Source organism: Myotis brandtii, unplaced genomic scaffold, assembly GCF_000412655.1.
Source record: "Myotis brandtii unplaced genomic scaffold, ASM41265v1 scaffold131, whole genome shotgun sequence".
In the NCBI taxonomy this organism is placed as follows: Eukaryota; Metazoa; Chordata; class Mammalia; order Chiroptera; family Vespertilionidae; genus Myotis; species Myotis brandtii.
In genome coordinates, this window is record NW_005354632.1 from 1,749,178 (window position 1) to 1,770,294 (window position 21,117).

The 21,117-nt window shown below is 35.9% G+C and overlaps 1 protein-coding gene across 1 annotated transcript in view; it reads right to left on the reverse strand.

The window, feature by feature from the left end:
• Nucleotides 1–21,117, reverse strand: part of SYCP1 (synaptonemal complex protein 1) — a 75,121-nt gene that overhangs the window by 42,859 nt on the left and 11,145 nt on the right. Inside the window, exons 7-19 of the mRNA XM_014534662.1 lie at nucleotides 20,912–20,996; nucleotides 20,688–20,731; nucleotides 20,453–20,509; nucleotides 19,187–19,351; nucleotides 17,817–17,884; nucleotides 13,139–13,212; nucleotides 10,488–10,546; nucleotides 8,967–9,036; nucleotides 8,327–8,400; nucleotides 5,056–5,164; nucleotides 3,182–3,276; nucleotides 2,527–2,711; nucleotides 1,235–1,302 (exon numbers count right to left, since the gene is read on the reverse strand). Of these exons, the coding sequence (XP_014390148.1) occupies nucleotides 1,235–1,302; nucleotides 2,527–2,711; nucleotides 3,182–3,276; nucleotides 5,056–5,164; nucleotides 8,327–8,400; nucleotides 8,967–9,036; nucleotides 10,488–10,546; nucleotides 13,139–13,212; nucleotides 17,817–17,884; nucleotides 19,187–19,351; nucleotides 20,453–20,509; nucleotides 20,688–20,731; nucleotides 20,912–20,996 (1,153 nt within the window). The remainder of the gene's footprint in view (nucleotides 1–1,234; nucleotides 1,303–2,526; nucleotides 2,712–3,181; nucleotides 3,277–5,055; nucleotides 5,165–8,326; nucleotides 8,401–8,966; nucleotides 9,037–10,487; nucleotides 10,547–13,138; nucleotides 13,213–17,816; nucleotides 17,885–19,186; nucleotides 19,352–20,452; nucleotides 20,510–20,687; nucleotides 20,732–20,911; nucleotides 20,997–21,117) is intronic.

Genomic DNA, 21,117 nt, shown 5'->3' on the forward strand with positions numbered 1-21,117 from the left:
TTCTAACTCTCTATCCCTCTCCCTTCCTCTCTGTTAAATATCAATAAAATATATTTTAAAAAAAGAAAAGAAGAGAAAAGTTATTTGAAGAAATAATGACAGAAAACTTCCCCTACCTGGTGAAAGAAATAGACTTCCAAGTCCAGGAAGCGCAGAGAACCCCAAACAAAAGGAATCCAAAGAGGACCACACCAAGACACATCATAATTAAAATGCCAAGAGCAAAAGACAAAGAGAGAATCTTAAAAGCAGCAAGAGAAAAAAAGTCAGTTACCTATAAGGGAGTACCCATACGACTGTCAGCTGATTTCTCAACAGAAACTTTGCAGGCCAGAAGGGAGTGGCAAGAAATATTCAAAGTGATGAATAGCAAGAACCTACAACCAAGATTACTTTATCCAGCAAAGCTATCATTCAGAATTGAAGGTCAGATAAAGAGCTTCACAGATAAGGAAAAGCTAAAGGAGTTCATCACCACCAAACCAGTATTATATGAAATGCTGAAAGGTATCCTTTAAGAAGAGGAAGAAGAAGAAAAAGGTAAAGATACAAATTATGAACAACAAATACACATCTATCAACAAGTGAATCTAAAAATCAAGTGAATAAATAATCTGATGAACAGTATGAACTGATGATTGTAATAGAATCAGGGACATAGAAAGGGAATGGACTGACTATTCTTGGGGGGGGAAAGGGGCGTGGGGGTGCGGGAAGAGATTGGACAATAATCGTGCACCTATGGATGAGGACAGTGGGTGGGGAGTGAGGGCGGAGGGTGGGGTGGGAACTGGGTGGAGGGGAGTTATGGGGGGAAAAAAGAGGAACCAATGTAATAATCTGAACAATAAAGATTTAATTAAAAAAAAAAGAAACTGAGAATAAAATTACTTGACAAAGTTTTTGTATTTACAGTTAACTTTAACTAAGTTGGTACGCACCAGTTTAAATGGGCAATGAAAAGATAGCTTATATTTAAAGAATTTGAAGTTAGGCAATGAGATGGCTCTTAACTTTGTAACACAAAATAGTCAGATTTGAATTGCATAATGAACTGAATAGTCTTTCTTAAGGTTTACATTTTTTTCTATCTCTGAAAAAGCAAAAAAAAAAAAATCAAATAATGAATATTGGTAAATGAAAGAGGAGAAACTATATTTTATTCTGAAATAGTGTTTATGTTTTTAGAATTGGCTAATATTATCAGGTACACATATAATTCTCTAAATCTTACCCAGTTCACTTGATTTCTTCTGAAGCTCCATGGTAAGTATTTTCAATTGGTCTTCACTTTTTTCCAATCTTGTAAAACATATTATTAATTTGCAATGTAAAGTATTATTTTAGTGAGAATTCATCTAATAACTAAAATTGGTGCAATCTATCTTAGCACAGATTCATTCATTCAATTATAAAGCATTTTTTGAGTACCTACTTTGTGCCAGATAGTGTAACACTTTAAAATAAAATATTGCTAGTATAAATATATAGTTGTATATTAATTAATCTACATAAAATCTTAAAGCTTGTGGTCACAATTTATCTCTTTCTTATTTACGGTAATCAAATTAATATATCCTAGAACTTTGATATTGAGTAACTACTACTATACTGAATTCTGCCTCAGGAACAATATAATTATGAAAACACGTGCAATTTGCTTAACTCCTCTGCCTTTCCATTTCCTTTTCTATAAAACTGAGGTAATTAGAACAGATGACATCTAAGATCGCTTACAATTCTAAAATTTGAAAATCAACTAGATAGGTCAATCAAGAATATAAGATTAGCTGAACTAGAAAAGCTAGCTTTTCTTCCTTTACAAGACACAAGCAGTAGAAAAGAAATACTGCTAGGCCCAGTTTATGACTTCAGAGAAAAATTTGTTTCTTTCATCCTAATTACCCTAATTCTAATGAGACAAAAATAACTACCGAGGCCTCATTAACACTGCTTTATATGAATTTTTCCTTAATATAAAGTAATGAAAAACATCAAGTTTTTAACTCACATTTTAGACAAACTATTTCAGATGAAATGCGAATGAATAATTTTATAATTAATCATATTAATTCATTAATGAATTTATTAATTCATTAATCCATTAGTTTAATAAAAATATTTTAGTACATTCTTTGTACCAGGTTAATTTCTAATTTTACAAATCAGAAAGAATGTTACAGACCTCAGTAAAATAAACCTCACTTCCCCATAAGAAGTTATTTCTATGAAACCAATAATAACTCAGTTTAAATATGTCATATAACTGCATCAGCACTTATCAGCTTATCTATTTAGCTTAATTTTATGGCAAAGTATGCATGGGAACGATCCTAGAAAATACCTGCTATCTTTTCCTAGTATACCTGCCTACCCAATACAAACTTTTAAAATGTATTCCCAGTTTATACTTTAAAAAAAAGACTGGTTACAATTGTTAAAGGAATTACAAGTCAGTTGACAATGAATAGAAAATGCACTGAACATTAAGCCTTTTTTATTCATCTAAATAAGAAATATTTTTACCTCTGATGTTCTGTTGTCATTAACTCTTTCAAGTTGCAGATGGTAGTTTTAAGTTCAGTAACCACAAATGAATTAGCAGCTTTAGCTTTATTAAATTCTTCCATTTGAGTTTCTTTTGCTTCAGTGAGCTGATGTATTTTTTTTGTTGCTATCTGTAAATCTTCCTCTAAAGCCTTTTGAGTACTCTGAATGAAATAAAGTAGAAAACAAAAGCAATGATCCAAGGCCCTTAAGAAAAAAAGCTGAACTCCTCAGCTTCTGTCCCTCCTTATCCTGTCACTCCCCTCTTCTACCCCACCCACTAATCTATTTCAATTCACCATTCCTCCAAAGCCCACCTAAAGTCTCACCCTCTCCATGGAGACTTCCTAGCCAATCCAGCCTACAGCGTTCTTATATACTTACTGCTATCACAGCAATTTTTGCCTGAATCACACTGTTGGTACCTAGCATGAGTGATCTTGTATTTTAGTTATATTTTAATGTGCTTTTCAACTAATGTCTCTAATTAAACCATAAGCATTTTGTGACAGGGATTGTATCCTCTCTATTTGAAGCTATGGGTCCTTGTACATAGTAATACGATTCTGTAAATATTTGTTGACTGATGAATAGTGTGAGACTTATCACACACTAATCAGCTTTTAAAGCATACCACACTTCTTTGCAAAGACATTTTACAATCTTCTAGTTCTGATGTTAAATGATCGTGCTTCTCATTTGATTCTTTTAAGTTTTCATCCTGTAATTCTAAAAAAGAAAATTGTAGATAAGTAGTACTTAATAGAAAAGAAAACGAATAACTTGTAACAATTACATTTTTTTCTCCATTAAATACTCCAAAATGAGAAAGAAATATGCAAATATAGATATGCTGGTATTGGTCATCATCAACTTTTATTGACTTTTCAAGATTGTTATTTCCCAAGCACTCAATGGTGAATATATAAAGATTTTCAATGCTACATTTTTAATAATAGCTGAACATTGGAAACAATCTAAATATCCAAAAGGAGATAGATTAAATTATAGTGGTACATACATACAATTGTATAACATGTAGCCACTATAAATGACCATACAGATGCTATTTATTATTAATTTGGACAGATATTTATTAAAAATTATAGAATTGCCCTAGCCAGTTTGGCTCAGCGGATAGAGCATCAGCCTGAGGACTGAAGGGTCCTGGGTTTGATTCTGGTCAAGGGCACATACCTTGGTTGCAGGCTCAATCTCTAGTATTGCTCAAGGGCATGCAGGAGGCAACCAATTGATGTGTCTCTCTCACATTGATGTTTCTCTCTCTGTGTCTGTCTCTCCCTCTCCCTCCCACTCTCTCTAAAAATCAATGGAAAAATATCCTCGGGTGAGGATTAACGCCCCCTTCCCCCCCCCACCCCACAAAAAACACTAAACCATGCTAGCCAAGCTGTGGTGTCCATTGTGATACTATTTATTATAGTCTGATAACCAAATGTTTTTTCTGAGAAATTATAACCACAAACTAGTCCTTAGGTGTGTGTGGTAACTGAATGTATGCTGTCTGAATGTCCCAAAAAGCTGCAAGTCAAAACTTAATTTGAAGTGCTCTTAAGTTCTCCCAGGATCCCAGAGCTACAAATGCAAACTTTCTCTGTAAAAATATACTTCCAACCCAGGTCTTAAAGAATTTCCACAGATGAAGTTATCGGACCTACAATCAAAAACCAAAAGAGAAAATAAAATACCATGAACAATTCAGCAGAATAAACAAAAAGCAGACTTGGACCTGCAAAGATTTCCGATGTTTTAATTACTAACTATGGGTTTATTAAAAATAAGTATTATATCAATCAATCTTTAAAAATGAAAAGAAGTAAGGAAGATGTCCATCAACTAAATAAAACTTCTATAAATGTTAACATATATAAAATTAAAACTGGTGTAACACAGGAGGTATATCATCCAACAAACCATTCCCCTAAAAAGAGATAAAAATTCAGGATGAAATATAAAGAACATTAAAATAATCAATTGTTATTGGAATGCATCAGTGAACAAAAAGACACAGATCCCTGTTTTCATAGAGCATTTTTCTGAAACTAAATAAGAGTATGAAAGGAAAAGAGGAGTGTATGTACTTTGAAAAAGCTCCCTAAGTGACTCTATTATGCTCTCCTTGTACAGGTTCACCCCAGGCTTGAAATTACAGTAGTAGAAAGCATTATAACAAAACTGTGATGAGCCCTGACCGGTTTGGCTCAGCAGAAAGAGCGTCGGCCTGCGGACTCAAGGGTCCCGGGTTCGATTCCAGTCAAGGGCATGTGCCTTGGTTGTGGGCACATCCCCAGTGGAGAGTGTGCAGGGGGCAGCTGATCGATGTTTCTCTCTCATCGATGTTTCTAACTCTCTATCCCTCTCCCTTCCTCTCTGTAAAATATCAATTAAATATATTTTTTAAAAAACTGTGATGAAAGCCAAAAATTAAAGCATAACAAAGAAGAATACATAAGACACATTGTTATATTTTATTATATAAATTCTTACTTATTTTTTCTTCTAATTGATTCACTCTATCTCTGGATTCTTCTAGCAGCAATGTTAACTCTTTTATTTTATTTTCTTTCTCGTTGTTTTGGATCAGTAGCAGTGATACCTAAAATTGAATATTAAATACCATATTATAGATATGAAAAATAAAATATGATACCTTAGCATTTATCATCACCTATGATTATTTTATGTACTTGTTTATATGTTTTTCATCTGGCTGTGCCTAGCATTTAGTACATGTTTACTCAAAAAAACCTTTATTAAATGAATGGAGAAACTACAGCAGGTCCTCAAAAATGATGTTTCATTCAATGTTGTTTTGTTATAATTTTGATGCGATGACGTAGGAACTTAACTTTTGTTTTTATCAATTAGCCTATGGTAAACTGGTTTCATTATACTTCGTTCCAAGAACCTATTGATGACATTAGGTGAGGCTTACTATAATATGACACACCCAATATTATAGTATGCATTTTAACTTATTACTGACATTATATAATAAAATCTACTTGGTTCATTTATTCCATAAACTAGAGGCCTGGTGCATGGATTCGTGCACATCAAAAGGAAATTAATTAGAAGGTGGCCTCCGAGTAGGACTGGGCAAGAAGGGCCGGACACACCCTAGAGCCAACCTCCCCTGGTCCCTCCCAGCCGGCTGCACCTGAGGCAGTGCTGGGGCTCAAAGGGCATCTGCGGAGTAAGCGTGGTCTCTCTGGCAGGTGGGGTCCCTTGGTCTGGCCTGCGGGAATCAGGCAGAAACTGGCAGGTCCAACATCGCCTGAGGGGTCCCAGAGTGCGAAAGGGCACTCTGCAAAGTTGCTGTCACTTGGCAACTCCTACGTTGAGCGTCTGCCCCCTGGTGATCAGTGCACATCATACCTACCAGTCAGCCAGTCACTTAGCCTTTTACATATATAGAAGATATTCTTGAGAACCCACACCATTCCAGAAACCATAATAAGCATTGAGTACAGAGACATGAAGGAACTAACCTTCAAAAAAACTCATAGCCTAGACTAGGACACAAACAACTCTACTTGAATATATTAGTAATAGGGCAAAAAGATTACAGGAATTGGGAAAGAAACACCTTTATCAATCTTGGGGGATGTAATAAAAAAAGTAATTCTTCTCAGAGAGGACTGAATCAAGTATTACAGACAAATAGAAGTTAATTAGGCAAACATGGGGAAATAAGCATTCTACACCAGCGGTCACCAACTGGTGGTCCGCGGACCACTGGTGGTCTGTGAGGTCCGAAAGGTTGGCACTGCTGGTTTAAGGAAATCTTTGGAGCAGCAGTCGCCAACTGGTGGTCTGCAGACCACTGGAGATCCATGAGGTCCAAAAGATTGGCAACTGCTGTTCTAGACTCATACAAGGACACAAAGGATCAAAAGATCATGCTTCATACAGAGAACTGAAAATATTCAGATGGCTAAAATTCTGAGAGGGACGGGTGGAAGGTGGAGTTGCCAAGGGGGTTATGGATATTGGTAGGCAACGAAACAGGCCTTCTGGCCCTGACAAGGAAAAAAAATCCTATATAATAAAAGCCTAATATGCAAATTGTTCCCTTGGGTGGTCGTTCAACCAGGAGTTTGACTGGGAGATCAAGAGTTCGACTGCTGACCACCAGGGGGTGGCACGGAACATGGCGGGTGTTGGCAACGCACTGCAACCTCTCTCCAGCTACCTGGGTGCAGGGGTGATGGGAGGAGGTGCAGTGAGAATGCAGGGTAATGGCTGAGCTTGCTGTCATTCTCACTGCTAACCGCCCCCCGGGACACTAGGGCTTGCGAGCCAGGGAAGCCCCCGCACGCAGATGCCAGGTGCCCATGAGGAGCCCACCCCACACCTGTGCGGCCTCTTTCAGGTGAGCTGGGCCGCAGCCACTGGGGCTGCAGGCGCTGATCGGGCTCCCCATGGGTTCACGCAGGAGCCGGTCTGTGAGGCCAGCCAGGAGAGAGCGCACTGCCCGCCCAGCTTCCGTGCAGCGCCACTGGGCAACCCAGAGGCCCACACACTCGCCCTGGCCCTCAGTATCCAGCCACGCTCACCACATCTCTGCGTGGGGCCTTGGGCGCCGTGACTCAGGTGGAAGGTGGCACATGGGAGCCTGGGGGCCCAGGTGTTGCCCAGGGCCCAGAGGTCAACTGGGACCTGCCCTTCCATGCCATACGCTCACACTTCGATCGCCGGCCAGGCCTAGGGACTGCACCCATGCACGAATTTCATGCACCAGACCTCTAGCAATAATAATAACAATAATAATAATAACGATGACATTTAGGAGTTCCCAGCAAAAACACTAGCTGGCCATACCATCATTTTACAGGGAACCCCAATAATCTATAAGCTCTGCCCATACACCCAAAACTCCAACAAGCTTTTTAAAAATGCATTCTATTTTTATGTTCTTTATAATAAGCACACTTTTAACTCTTAAAAAGACCTCCTTTCAGAAATCTGGTTTAAAAATTCAGTTAAAATATAGAAAATTGCTAACTCTTTCAAAGTACCTAAGCATGACACAAATTATTCTACCATTAAACCAGAACTAAAATAAAACTCTAATATCTTCTCTGTACTTTCAATTAACTTTTGCTACTATTATTTAAGTAGATATCGTTATTATCTATCATTACAAGGTATCATGTGGCAAATCAGAGAAGAAAAACATAGGAAACAAAGAGGATTCCTTTCTATATATTGCTTTCCACTGAAAAGCAGAAGGCTTGAAACTGATAAAGTTGGCCTAATAATTATTTGAGACCAACATTCTTGTGATGTCAAAGAACAAAGACTTGCCACTTTTAAGTCTAACATTATGCGACATTAATAGAAAAAAGAAAAAATTTTTTAGTTCACCTTCATTGGTGTCATGAATAGTATATTTCACAATAAATTACGAAATGTGGGCTGAGTGGTCAATGTGGGAGAGTGATCTTTACATTTTATGAGGTTGTTGTTTGAACAGAAGTTCTCTCAAAATAAACTATTTCTGCAGCAATGTCCTAATACAAATAATGTAGAAGATTAATTTTTTAAAAGGACTAGCATTCATCACATGTGCATATTTAAGTCAATGAAAACTAATTCTGCTAAGGAAAAAGCTGAATATTTAAATATATATAATATTAAAAATAATCTAATAGAAATTTATCATGCAGTCAGAAAATATGTTTCTTTTGAAATTTTAAGTATTTTGTAAATTAGCAAATGCAAAGTATACAGAAAGTTAATTTTAAAAACACACCTGCTTTTCCTTGTCATTTACTTCCTTCTTGTATTCTTCTTCAAGGTGTTGGATTTTTTCATAATCTTCCTTTACTTTAAAAGTAAAACAAATATACTTTAACATATTAACATAATTGTATAACAAATAAAACTTAAATTTTTGAAATCTACTTAGCGAGATATCAAACCCCAAATGTTTCTAACAAGCAAAAACTGTTTTCTTGGTAATTTTAGTAAAATAGTGAATTTAATAGCAAAGTAACAATAACTTAAGAAAATTCTAGTTTTACATAAAACATATATAAAAGTTCCTTATAACAGATTTTAAATACATAGTTATTTTTTCATGCAACTTCACCAAGAAATGTAAAAATAAGACCAAATCATACTTCTAAAAATTAAATACAAACCATAAGTTTTATTTCAGGAAAAGTGTAGCTTTGAAGCCAAAAACATATTTTTTAACATACGTCAATTCCCTGTCACATTCCATAAGATTCTGATAGGCTTAAAAAATCACATACAATACAAAAATCAAAAGAGTTAGGCATCAAGTTGAAGGTATTTAAACATTAACAGAATGTAATAAAAATATAAACAGAATCTAATGAAAATATTTTTATCCTTATAAAAATATAAAAATTAAATAGAATCCCTACATTTAAAATGCATTTCTAGTCTGGAATTCTCAGCTTGCACACGAAGTTCCTCAAAAGCTATTATCATTTTCTGAAATACAAAGTTTTAACTTTTAAGAATCATACTTAAGACTTTTTTAAGTAGCTTTCTTCAAACTATAAAAATATTAATAAATTTTTATTACATGGTCATTACATTTAAAACCATACAACTTTGAACAATGAAAACCCTATAACTTTTGCCCTGACCGGTTTGGCTCAGTGGATAGGGCGTCGGCCTGCGGACTGAAAGGTTTCAGGTTCGATTCCAGCCAAGAGCATGTACCTTGGTTGCGGGCACATCCCCAGTGGGAGGTGTGCAAGAGGCAGCTGATCGATGTTTCTCTCTCATCGGTGTTTCTAACTCTCTATCCCTCTCTCTTCCTCTCTATAAAAAAATCAATAAAATATATATTTGTTTAAAAACCCTATAACTTTTAATAATTCAATAATTTGTAAAAACGTATTGTCTATTGTGTTAGCTTCTCAGATGCTAGGTACTACAGACAAGTTACATAATATCAAACAGCAATAAAAATGATTACCACTTACTTAATAGCCTTAGTAGCAAAATCTATAATTTTATCTTTACTTTCACTTAGTTATTTAATATCTGTCTTCCCCACTAAAGCATAATCTCTGTGAGGTTCCTTCCCATAGGAGTCCAAATTACATGTTCATCATCTGGCAGCATAAGTTCAGTTCATTCAACATTCAATAAATCTTGATTTGTAAAATTGGATGAATTCATTTATTCAATTAATAAAGTTACTGAGTATCTATTATATACCAGGTACTGTGTTAGGCACTTAAGATATAAGAAAAAGTCCTTATCCTACTGAAACCAACTTATATTCCAGTATAAAAAAGAATGCACACACACATATATGTACACCAGATAACTGTCATGTATTTTTAAGTGCTCTTCAGAAAAGTTAAACGAGGTGAAGAGATTAATAATTTAATAGAAAGATATTTTAGATAAAGTAGTAAGGAGGTAATTAAAAAGAAGAATGAAGCTTATGAGTTTGCATAAGATCCTGGACACAAAAGTTCTAGACAAAGGGAATAAATTGAAAGAACCAAGATAAGAAAGAGCTTAACAAGTTTGAGAAACATAAGAATGACTACAGCAGAGAATCAAAGTGCAGAATGACAGATGGGATAAGACAGGTTAAGCAGGAACCAGAAACATTAAACTACTATGTTTTTCAAATTAATGATTTTGTGTCACAATGTGCTAGTGTCTGACACAGAAGTAATAACTATTTGATATATTAAGTTAAATAATGTCACTAACATGTAAATTCAAAAGTTACCCAGTAACAAAACATTAACACTCATCATATAGAACCTGGGGAACTTTATTGGTGATATTATCATATGTCAACAAATAAATAATAATCCCTTTGGCAAGCACAGTTTTCTACATCTTTGTAGCTATCACTCTACTTTGCTTAGAAATAACTTTGTTTAAAATATTAAATTTTCACTACCACTTACCTCAATGTTATTATTTAGGTCCACATAAACTTGCCTAGTTTCTTCCCGTTCATATTCATCTATTATTAATATAAAATATTTTAAAATTAAATTTTAAAACACTTATGATGCCAACAAGATAATAGTAAAATGCCTCAGGAAAACATTAAAATTTTGTGTCAGTTATATCTTATGAGCCCTTTAAAGTAGCACCAAAAGCAGTTTCATAGTGAGTCATGGTTATACTTTATATCAACCTCAAAAGCTTGGTGCTGTTCAATTATCTCTAATTTCCTTTCATAAAATTACTATTTATGAATTTATTCAAGTTTTGTAAAGTATACTTTTAGCCTTTACTATGAATAGGGGTTTAACAATTATTCTATAAAGTATTTTTTCCCTTTGTATATTTAAGATTCATGAGGTACATGAAAGGTAAAACTTGTTCTTGTCTCTTGTTCTATCTCTGAGGAGGCAGAAAGGAAGAAAACCTTAAAATAGGAAGAGTAAGTTTAAGAATGGCCCCAAAGAGAAACCCCCTATGAATCCCTTATGACCTTTTTGTGTATGGTTTTAGGTGAGTAATGATTCCCTCTAACTCTACTCAAGCATTCAGTAAAACTTGGAGTTGGTAGGTAGTGATGCGGGGGATTAAGGTAGAAGGCAGTATAAGAAAATGTGGTTTTTCCCCCAAATTAGGCCAGCAGCACAGAAACCACATTGAATTGGCCAGTATTAGTTCCAGATTCTCAATAACAGCTGCAAAACAAGAGAACAGCAGCTATTGCAGACTCAAATGTCAACGAGGAGTCAAACAACCAAAAAGTAGGTGGTTCTTTAGAAGAATATAAGTACCCTAAATCCTTCCAAAATACTGGAGAGCCCAGACGGCATGGTCCTGTGAACCAGGAGGCCATGGTTCAATTCCCAGTCAGAGCACATGCCCACGTTGCAGGCTCCCAATATGGGGTGTGCAGAAGGCAGCTGATCAATGATTTTTCTCTCATCATTGGTATTTCTGTCTCTCCCTCTCCCTTCCTCTCTGAAATCAATAAAAAATACATTTAAACAAAAATACTGGAGAAACCTCTAAACTAATCATAGCACGTGAACAAGAGCTGAACTATTTTTATTTGAATATTAAAAACCTGGAAACCTTAAGGAAATAGAGGCAGAACACATCAGTGTTTCAACAGAAAGATAGTTCAAACTTCTTACTCCACCTATTCACTGTCTCATTTTCACTACCTAACATACAGCAACAAACCTTTACTCCTCAGAAACTATTTGTACTAAAGAATTGCATTCTATCACCAACACCTTCAGTCTTCCTACTACCACAGACTGGGCCTTAGACTCGGAGTTTCCCTTGTTTCAACACCTGTGCAAAGGAGCATGGTGGGATAAAGCACAGAAAACCAGGGGACCTGGTTGGGTCATGACGACAGGTACAAGGAACAACTCAGCAGCAACCCATGTGGACCATTAACTGAATACTAATCAAACTGATAAAAGACTCAATAGCTAGATGACTGAAAAACAAATGTCCCTCTACACCACATGGTATTACATATGCAGTCCCAAATTTAGATATAACCCCAGGGAAAGGGGAAATTCTCCCAAATTCACTAAGATTAAGTTTTTTTATGCCAGCAGAATCAAAGCATTATGATTTTTATAAATTAAGATTTTTTAAACATTTTAAGATATAAAAATTTTGTGCATGCTTGAGTTTGTTGACTAAAATTACTCAGAATCATATACTCTACAAAATTCATCAGAATACCAAAAAAACCAACAGAAGGGACAGCAAGAAGACACAACTGTGCAAGGTGAAAACTTTAGAAACTGCTAAGTGACCTGCTATACAATTATAAATATGAAAAGAGGATTCAACTATTTAACCAAGGGAGGTAAATTAGGATCAAACTCAGTTTGTCACGTAGTTTATTTAGTATAGATAGTTCTTGCCTTTATCTATGATGTATAAGGGAAGAAAATCTATATGATACCTATGAAAAAATACTATCAAACAAAGGAAAGGAAACAACATGCCTATCACTGAAAATGAACTCTACAGAATCCAGATGAAAATTTCAGAAAATTACTCAATGTTCTCAACAGAACCAAGATAGTATGGCCTCAATGGAAGAGGAAGATACAGTCATAAAGAAAGAACAGGCCACACATATAATAGGGCAAGTATTAAGAATTTTTTAAGAAAAAAAAAAATCCCTCCTGTCACATCAAGATATAACCTTTAGTTCATTTTACAGTGGTTCTCAACCTTCCTAATGCCGCGACCCTTTAATACAGCTTTTCATGTTGTGGTGACCCCCAATTTCATTGTTACAAATTGAACATAATTAAAGCATAGTGATTAATCACAAAAACAATATGTAATTATATATGTGTTTTCCGATTGTCTTAGGCGACCCCTGTGAAAGGGTTGTTCGAACCCCAAACGGGTCTCGAGCCACAGATTGAGAACCGCTGATTTAAAAGATCACCTAAAAAATGTTTAAAAGATTTTTCAAACCACCATCTGATTTGATCACTGACTTAAGAGAGCCTAAAACTAAATGGTGAAAAGACTATTTCTCCCACTGTGAACCCCCACGTTAAAATAATAATAAATTGATAAAATCACATAGAACAAGAAATATATTTACATTTTTTTGTCTTTTCTGCAGATCTGGTACAGGTTTCTTTCAGTAAATTGCATAAATGCCTTGTAGCATTATTCCTGGAACATATAAAACAGCCTAAGTTTAATCTGATTGCAAGCAAAATCATATATAAAAGTTATAAAACATTATTTTTACAATTTTTAAAGGAATTCTTACACATATTTTGTATATATCATATTGTTCATAAATGACTATATGAAGAAAAAAATGAGCTGACTGTACTGTTATTGAAGCTGCCTCCATTTAAAAGTAAAAGGAATAACTCCTTAACAAGTTTCTACCCAAGTAGCTACCAATTACCTTTCAGTAAACACTTCTAAATTTGCCTAAGGGACTAAAGGTCAGAAGAGAGGGTTGGACTTTTCATTTACTAATTACCCCATAAATATTTCAGCTACCTTACCTTCAAAAACACAAAATAGGTAATATTCTGACTAGCCATTCATAATGTGAATAACAATACCTCTGATCACCTCAACAGATGTTGAGAAAGCATTCAATATTCATTTATGATAAAAAATTCTCAATGAAAGTGGGTATAGAGGGAATGGTACGTCAACATAATAAAGACCATATATTATAACATCTAACATCATACTCAAGGTGAAAAGCTGAAGCTTTTCCTTTAGATCAGAAACAAGACAGGGATGCCCACTCTTGCCACTTTTATTCAGCATCCTATATAATAAAAAGCTAATATGCAAATCGACTGGACGGCAGAATGACTGGTCGCTATGATGCGCACTGACCATCAGGGGGCAGATGCTCAATGCAGGAGCTGCCCCCTGTGGTCAGTGCGCTCCCACAGGGGGAGCAGTGCTCAGCCAGAAGCCAGGCTCACAGCTGGGGAGCGCAGCGGCCTCTGTAGCAGAGCTAAGGACCCCTCAAGGGATGTCCGACTGCCCGGGAGTGGGCCTAACCCAGCAGTCGGACATCCCCCGAGGGGTCCTGGACTGCGAGAGGGCGCAGGTTGGGCTAAGGGACACACCCCCCAGTGCACAAATGTCATGCACCAGGCCTCTAGTAGTATTAGAAATCCTAGACAGAGCAATTAGGCAAGAAAAGGAAATAAAAGGAATCCAAATAGGAAAAGAGCAGGTAAAACTGCCACTATTTACAGATGGCATGTTATTATATACTAGAGGCCCGGTGCACAGATTCGTGCACCAGTGGGGTCCCTCGTCATGGCCTGCCGGGATCGGGCAGAAACTGGCAGTCCAACGCCACCTGCCGCTCCCCCTCACTTCAGCCCTGCTGTGCCTTCTGCAGGCTCGCGCCCAGTCAGTCCCGAATGGGAGAAGCTCACGCCACTGCAGTGGTACTTGCAGCCGTGAGCTGTCTCTGGCATCTGTTGGTCAGCTGAGCGGCAATACCACTGTGGGAGCACACTGACCACCGGGGGCAACTCCTTCATTGAGAGTCTGCCCCCTGGTGTTCAACCCGCATTATAGTGACCAGCTGACCGGTTGTTTGGTCGCTTAGGCTTTTATATATATAGATATATATACATATACAGATACATATACAATATGTATATATGTATGTATGTACGTATGTATATATTAGAGGCCCAGTGCACGAAATGCATGCACTGGGGGAGAGGGGTTCCCCTCAGTCCTGCCTGCGCCCTCTCGCAGTCCGGGACCCCTTGCTCCTTACTACCCGCCTGCTCGCTCCTTACTGCTCGGCTCACTGCTCCTTAGCGCTACTGCGGAGGCGGGAGAGGCTCCCGCCACCACCACTGCGCTTGCCAGCTGTGAGCCCGGTTTCTGGCTGAGCAGCGCTGTCCCTGTGGGAGTGCATTGACCACCAGGGGGCAGCTCCTGTGTTGAGCGTCTGCCCCCTGGTGGTCAGCGCATATATTAGCAACTGGTCGTTCTGGTTGTTCCACCATAATAATGGCATAGGCTTTTATTATATAGATAGAAAACCTTAAAGATTCCACCAAAATAACAAATAGAATAAATAAACTCAGTAAAGTTGCAAAATACAAAACCAATATACAAAAATCAGTTGCATTTCTATACATTAATTAAGAAAATAATCCCATTTACAAATGCATCAAAAAGAATAAGATACCTAGGAATAAACTTAACCAAGGAGGTGAAAGAACTATACACTGGAAACTCTAAGACATTAATTAAAGAAACTGAAGAAGACACAAATAAATGTAAAGATATTCTGCACTCATGGACTAGGAGAAATAATATGTATAAATGTCCCTACTAGCCAAAGCAATCTAGAGATTCAGTGCAATCCTTATGAAAATTCCAATGGCATTTTTCACAGAAATAGAACAATCAATCATAAAGTTTGTATGGAACCACAAAGGCCCTGAATAGCCAAAGTAATCTTGATAAAAAGGAACAAAGTTGGAGGCATCACACTTCCTGATTTCAAACTATATTACAAAGCTATAGTAGTCAAAGCAGTATGGTATTGGCACAAAAACAGATACATAGATTAATGTAACAAAATAGAGAAACCAGTAATAAACCCAAGAATATACAGTCAATTCATTTATGACAAAAGAGTCAAGAATACACAATGGAAAAAGGACAGCCTCTTCAATAAACATGACTTCAGACACCAGTCACAAGCCCAGGTTGTTACCTGTATCTCTGACCCACTGGCTATATACATCAGAGGTTCCCAAGTCCTTTTCCTTAAGTTCAATTAATTTCTTAGAATGGCTCCCAGAACTCAGAGAAACAATTTACTTACCAGAGTACCAGTTTATTATACAACTATATAACTCAGGAACAGCCAAACAGAAAAGATACATAGGGCCAGGTATTTGGAAACAATGTGGAGCTCCAATGCTTTCTCCCCAAATCTTTAGGTGTTCACCAACCCAGAAGCTCTCTGAACACTATCCTTTGGGGTCTTTACAGAGGCTTCATTACATTGTTAGGATTGAATAAATCATTGGTCATTTGGTAATTGATTCAACCTCCAGGTATTTCCCTCACTGGAGGCGGAAGTGGGAGCAGGAGGACAGAAAGTTCCAACCCTCTAATCACCTTGAAGATTCTCCTGGCAACCAGCCCCCATCTTTAAGGTCCGAAAGTCACCTCATTAACAGAACAAGAGATACCACTGTCACTCTCAACACTTCGAAAATTCCAATGATTCAGGATCTATCTTATAAGACACTATATGAACTCAATCACATACCCATATAAAAATGACCAGTAAATACCAAATATACAGTACACACACGTTAGAAACTTCCTCTTCTCTCTCCCTTCCCCTTATAACCAAATTTCATTTAGGCAGGGAAAAAATTAAGGTGTAACATTTAAATTTATCTAGGAAGTCACAGGTTATCTTTCAACTTGGCTAAAACAGTCCATTGTGGCAGCATTTTTCACTTAGCAACTTCACTAACAGGTTAAAGGTTTTTAGAACCATATTTAGTAAGTTTAACTTAAATCAAGTAAGGGATGAACAAATTCAGTACTCTATGTAAACCTATACATTATATCCTAACCAATATTTACTTGACAGATGAATTGAACAATTTCATATTTCTATTAAATTCTGCACAATAGTCTAAATGAGATGATAAAAGCAGAAAATAAGGCTTAGCTATTGTCTATAACAAAAGAAAGGAAAAGTCAAAGATGATATTCAAGTTTTAAGCCAACATAAATGGAAGAATCATTGGGCCACTGGCAAAAACAGGAATTCGAATGTGAGAATTAGCTTGGAACTAAGTTGAGCCCTACTTTGCAAGTGCTGCACCAAAAACAATAGTCAAACAGAAAGGTAGACAATGTACATAGGTAGTTGTAGAATTATCAGGTAACTTTTTGAAACCAGGTAATGGTTTTTCTTGCCTGACATGTTTAAAATTGTTTGTCAAATGCTAGAATGTAAAAACAGTATGTCTTCATTTCTCCACAGCACCCGGTGTGGGAAGCCGCCTATTGCAGTGATGGCGAACCTATGACACACGGGTCAGAGGTGACACGCAAACTCATTTTTTTGGTTGATTTTTCTTTGTTAAATGGCATTTAAATATACAAAATAAATACCAAAAATATAAATCTTTGTTTTACTCTGGCTGCAAATATCAACAAATTTCTATATGTGACACGGCACCACAGTTAAGTTAGGGTTTTTCAAAATGCTGACACGCCGAGCTCAAAAGGTTCGCCATCACTGGACTGTCTTCTCTAGCAGAGAGGTGTGGACAAGGAGCCCGGAATGCTGGTGACCCTTGAAGCCCTGGCAAAGGTCAGGGCTATGTACCCACTGTTTAGTCCAGACAATGGTAGCTGAAGCAAATTCCCCACCAGATAGTCATGTAAATCCTTACTGATAAGATAGTCTGTTACTGAAACTTGCCTAAGGGTTATCCCAAACTCAATAAAATAATGGCAAGGCCTGAGCACAAGCGGAGTCCATCCTCTTGGGATGGGCTCTAGCCTGGCCCCCCAATTTCCAAATTATCTCTTGTCTCATCTCTTTCATTTGTATGCGGCCCCTCTTCCAGATCCTGAACCCTGAACCACGCGGGACGTGGGGGAACATACACAACCAGGTAGAATTTTACATATAAGTTAGTGCTTATAACAGAAAGTGCTCAATAAATTATTGTAAATTATTTTAATAAAAAAATTGGAAAGAACAAATTCATTAAATTATTACTTACTCTTTTATTAAATCTTTATTTTCTTGAATTCCTTCTTCTAATTTCAAACTTACTTTTTCATTTTCAAACTAATTTACAAAACAGAATAGTTCATCAAATATTACTTAGCAAAATAAATGAGCGTAACAGTGTAATATACAATTACATATGTAGTATACATCTGCTTAAAGAAGTGACTATAATTGTACATCTTTTAACATATATATAGTGTTTAAAATATCAAATACTTTTGCTATGTAAACAATGCAAACAGTATTTTTTTGCTAACACGCTATGATGGGCCATAAAAATTATTTTCTTTGAACACCAAAAGTACTTTTTTTGTCACAGCTTATAGATTTCCCCTAAGACAATGGGTCTCACTTTCATCAATCTAAAATCAAGTTATCTTTCCTAAACATTTTGAAATGATGTTTTATCTTCATCCGAGCGGCTGTTTTATCTTCGACCTAGCCCAATGTTGCAGTTTCTCAACATTTTTCTATCACTATGCCATAAAAATTAAAGCTAAACAGTTTCAAATTTAAAGTTTTATCTATAAATGTCATATTACTATATAAGACATTTGTATTAAATAAAACATCCTCAGTAATAGGAATAAAACTCAATAAATCAGAATCATTAAGTCAATATTTCCCTAATCATTTGCATTATCTTGTGCAACTCATCCTGTGTCCATTCTAAAGTTGAAATGCAATATCAATGAAACTTCAAAAAACCAGTCCTTAAAATCTACATCACAGAAACAAGATAAATGCAACTTACCCTGAAATAATACTTTTATTTAATATATTTTTTATTGTTGATAGTATTACAGGTATCTCCCTTTCCCCACCATTCTCTCCTCCCCCCCCCCCCTTCCCACCCCCAACCCCCAGGTCTTCACCACTCTATGGCCTGTGTCCATGAGCTATGCATGTAATATATAAGTTCTTTGGTTTATCTCTTCTTGTTTCCCCAACCCCACATTGAGGTAGTCTGTTCCATGCCTCCCTGCTTCAGGTCTTATTTTGTTGGTCAATTTATTTTGTTCATTCGATTCCATGAATAAGTGAGATCATGTGATATTTGTCTTTCAATATTCTATTTTAAACTGTATTATAACATTATACTACATTTTCAATTCCAAATCTCATACACCTGAAGTTCTTTTTTTAAATATATACTTTTATTGATTTCAAAGAAGGGAGAGGGAGAGATAGAAACATCATTGATGAATGAGAATCTCATTGATCGGCTGCCTCCTGCACGCCCCCTACTGGGGATTGAGCCTGCAACTCAGGAATATGCCCTTGACCGGAATTGAACCTGGGACCCTTCAGTCCGCAGGCCAAAGCTCTATCCACTGAGCCAAACCGGCTAGGGGATACCTGTAGTTCTTGAATGGCTTTCCGCTGTGCTTCAATTATCTTTCTATTTTCTTGCAACTTATTTTCTTTCTGCTTCAGTTCAGATTCTATATTCACTTTCCACTTCTTAATCCTTTCAGTCTCTTTATACAATTTTGAATATAGTCTGCTCATTGGCTCTGAATTCTGTTAAAATAGGTTTTCAAAGATTGTTAATTGTTCAAAATGTTAGTATAACCAAACCTATTCAAAATATCTATGAGTAATTGTTTCTGAATATTTGAGACCAAATCTCTCCTCCTAATAGCATAGTGAAAGCTATATTAACTTTTTTGTATTCTAAGGCAATCCCTAGTTACTTTACTTCACAAAGTTACCCGTCATTTGACTAAGTTATACCTTGCTGAATAAAATCAAATAACTTCAAAATGAACCTAAGCCAGAAGTTAGAAATATTTTAGTCAAGGAGAGAATCTAGCTGGTTAAAAGCTAAAATAAATCACTCTACAAAAAATCTATAAACTTTAACAATGGTCTTGAAACATTTTGGAAATATAAACATTTGAAGGTTTAATAAAGAACATGAAGCTTAAAATACAATGATGAAAAATAAGAGTGAACACAAGATCTAACTTTGATTTAGCCTCAGATTTTACTTGGATTTCCTGCATTATTCATTTCTACATTACAAGGTAAAAGCTAGAGTTTTGTTTTGTTTTAAATCACACTGATTTCTGCTCACTGATGCTCTTTATTATCGAAATATATAAAATAAGTTCCATATTTTAAAATTCTGTGATACTATAATCCAGCAACAAACATACAGTACTTAATTATTTTATTAGGTCATGAAAGTTCTCATTTTAAAGACATGTATGTGCCATTAGTAAGAACATTTTTACAACTAAAATCAAAAGGATAGCAAGTCCTACAAACTCCTTAGACAGTAAACCAGCCAAACAATCATACCTATTAATAAAAAGATTATAAAATACTGGGTTTGATTCTCAGCCTTTTCACATATTGCATCCATCTTCCCTCTTCTATTCTTGATTTCTATGATTTAAATTTAAATTGCCCCTAAAAAGCAGATGCCATTATAACCCAGGAAAATACAGAAGCCTAGAGTTTCGGCAATTTTAAATGAAGATAAAAAAAAGAAGGGGGAAAATCAAAGAGTATACTTTAAAACATTTACCAATATTTCTTTTGAAGGCTCAAAAGAAAAATATATAAATAGTAACAAATGATTGCAAGAAATTTCATATGAATGGGAAATCTTCTGACCTCAAAATCAGAGTCCTTTAATCCTTCCTGGTAAAGACAACTGTCAGAATTATCAACCTAAAAAAATGAATAAATGTTTCCTATAAGAAAATATTTCTTATGAGAGTTTCTACACAGTAGCAATTAAATACTGAAGAGTAGTAATCCAACAACTAAAGAATTTTTTTCTTTTTCAAGCAAGCAGTTCAACGCCTAAACAGATTATATCTATCTATAGGCACTCTACTCAACTGACCTGTTCAAGCATGGGCAAAAAGTTAACTTTCTGTAAAGTAGCATCTGCAAGATAAAAGACAACAGATATTAAGTATGTGAACATCTGATTTTTTACATTAAGTATTATATCTAACTTCAATGTCAAGGCTATCGATATAATACTGTTATATTTTCAGTATCTAGCAATGTGGATTTTAAAAATGCTTCTATGTGAGGTGATACATTGCTTTTCCAGTCTCCTACCTGAATCAATGTTCTTCCCATGTTTGGAGAGATTAGTCATTGCAAATGGAAAACAAGTGTCATCTTCAATATCTTTGTTGAAACTCTAAAAACACAAAGAAGTTCTTAAACTGTCCCATACAACTCTGATAACAAGCAATATAAAACAGTATAAATATGTAGTTACACAAATAATATACATCTGCTTAAAGAAGTGACTGTAATTA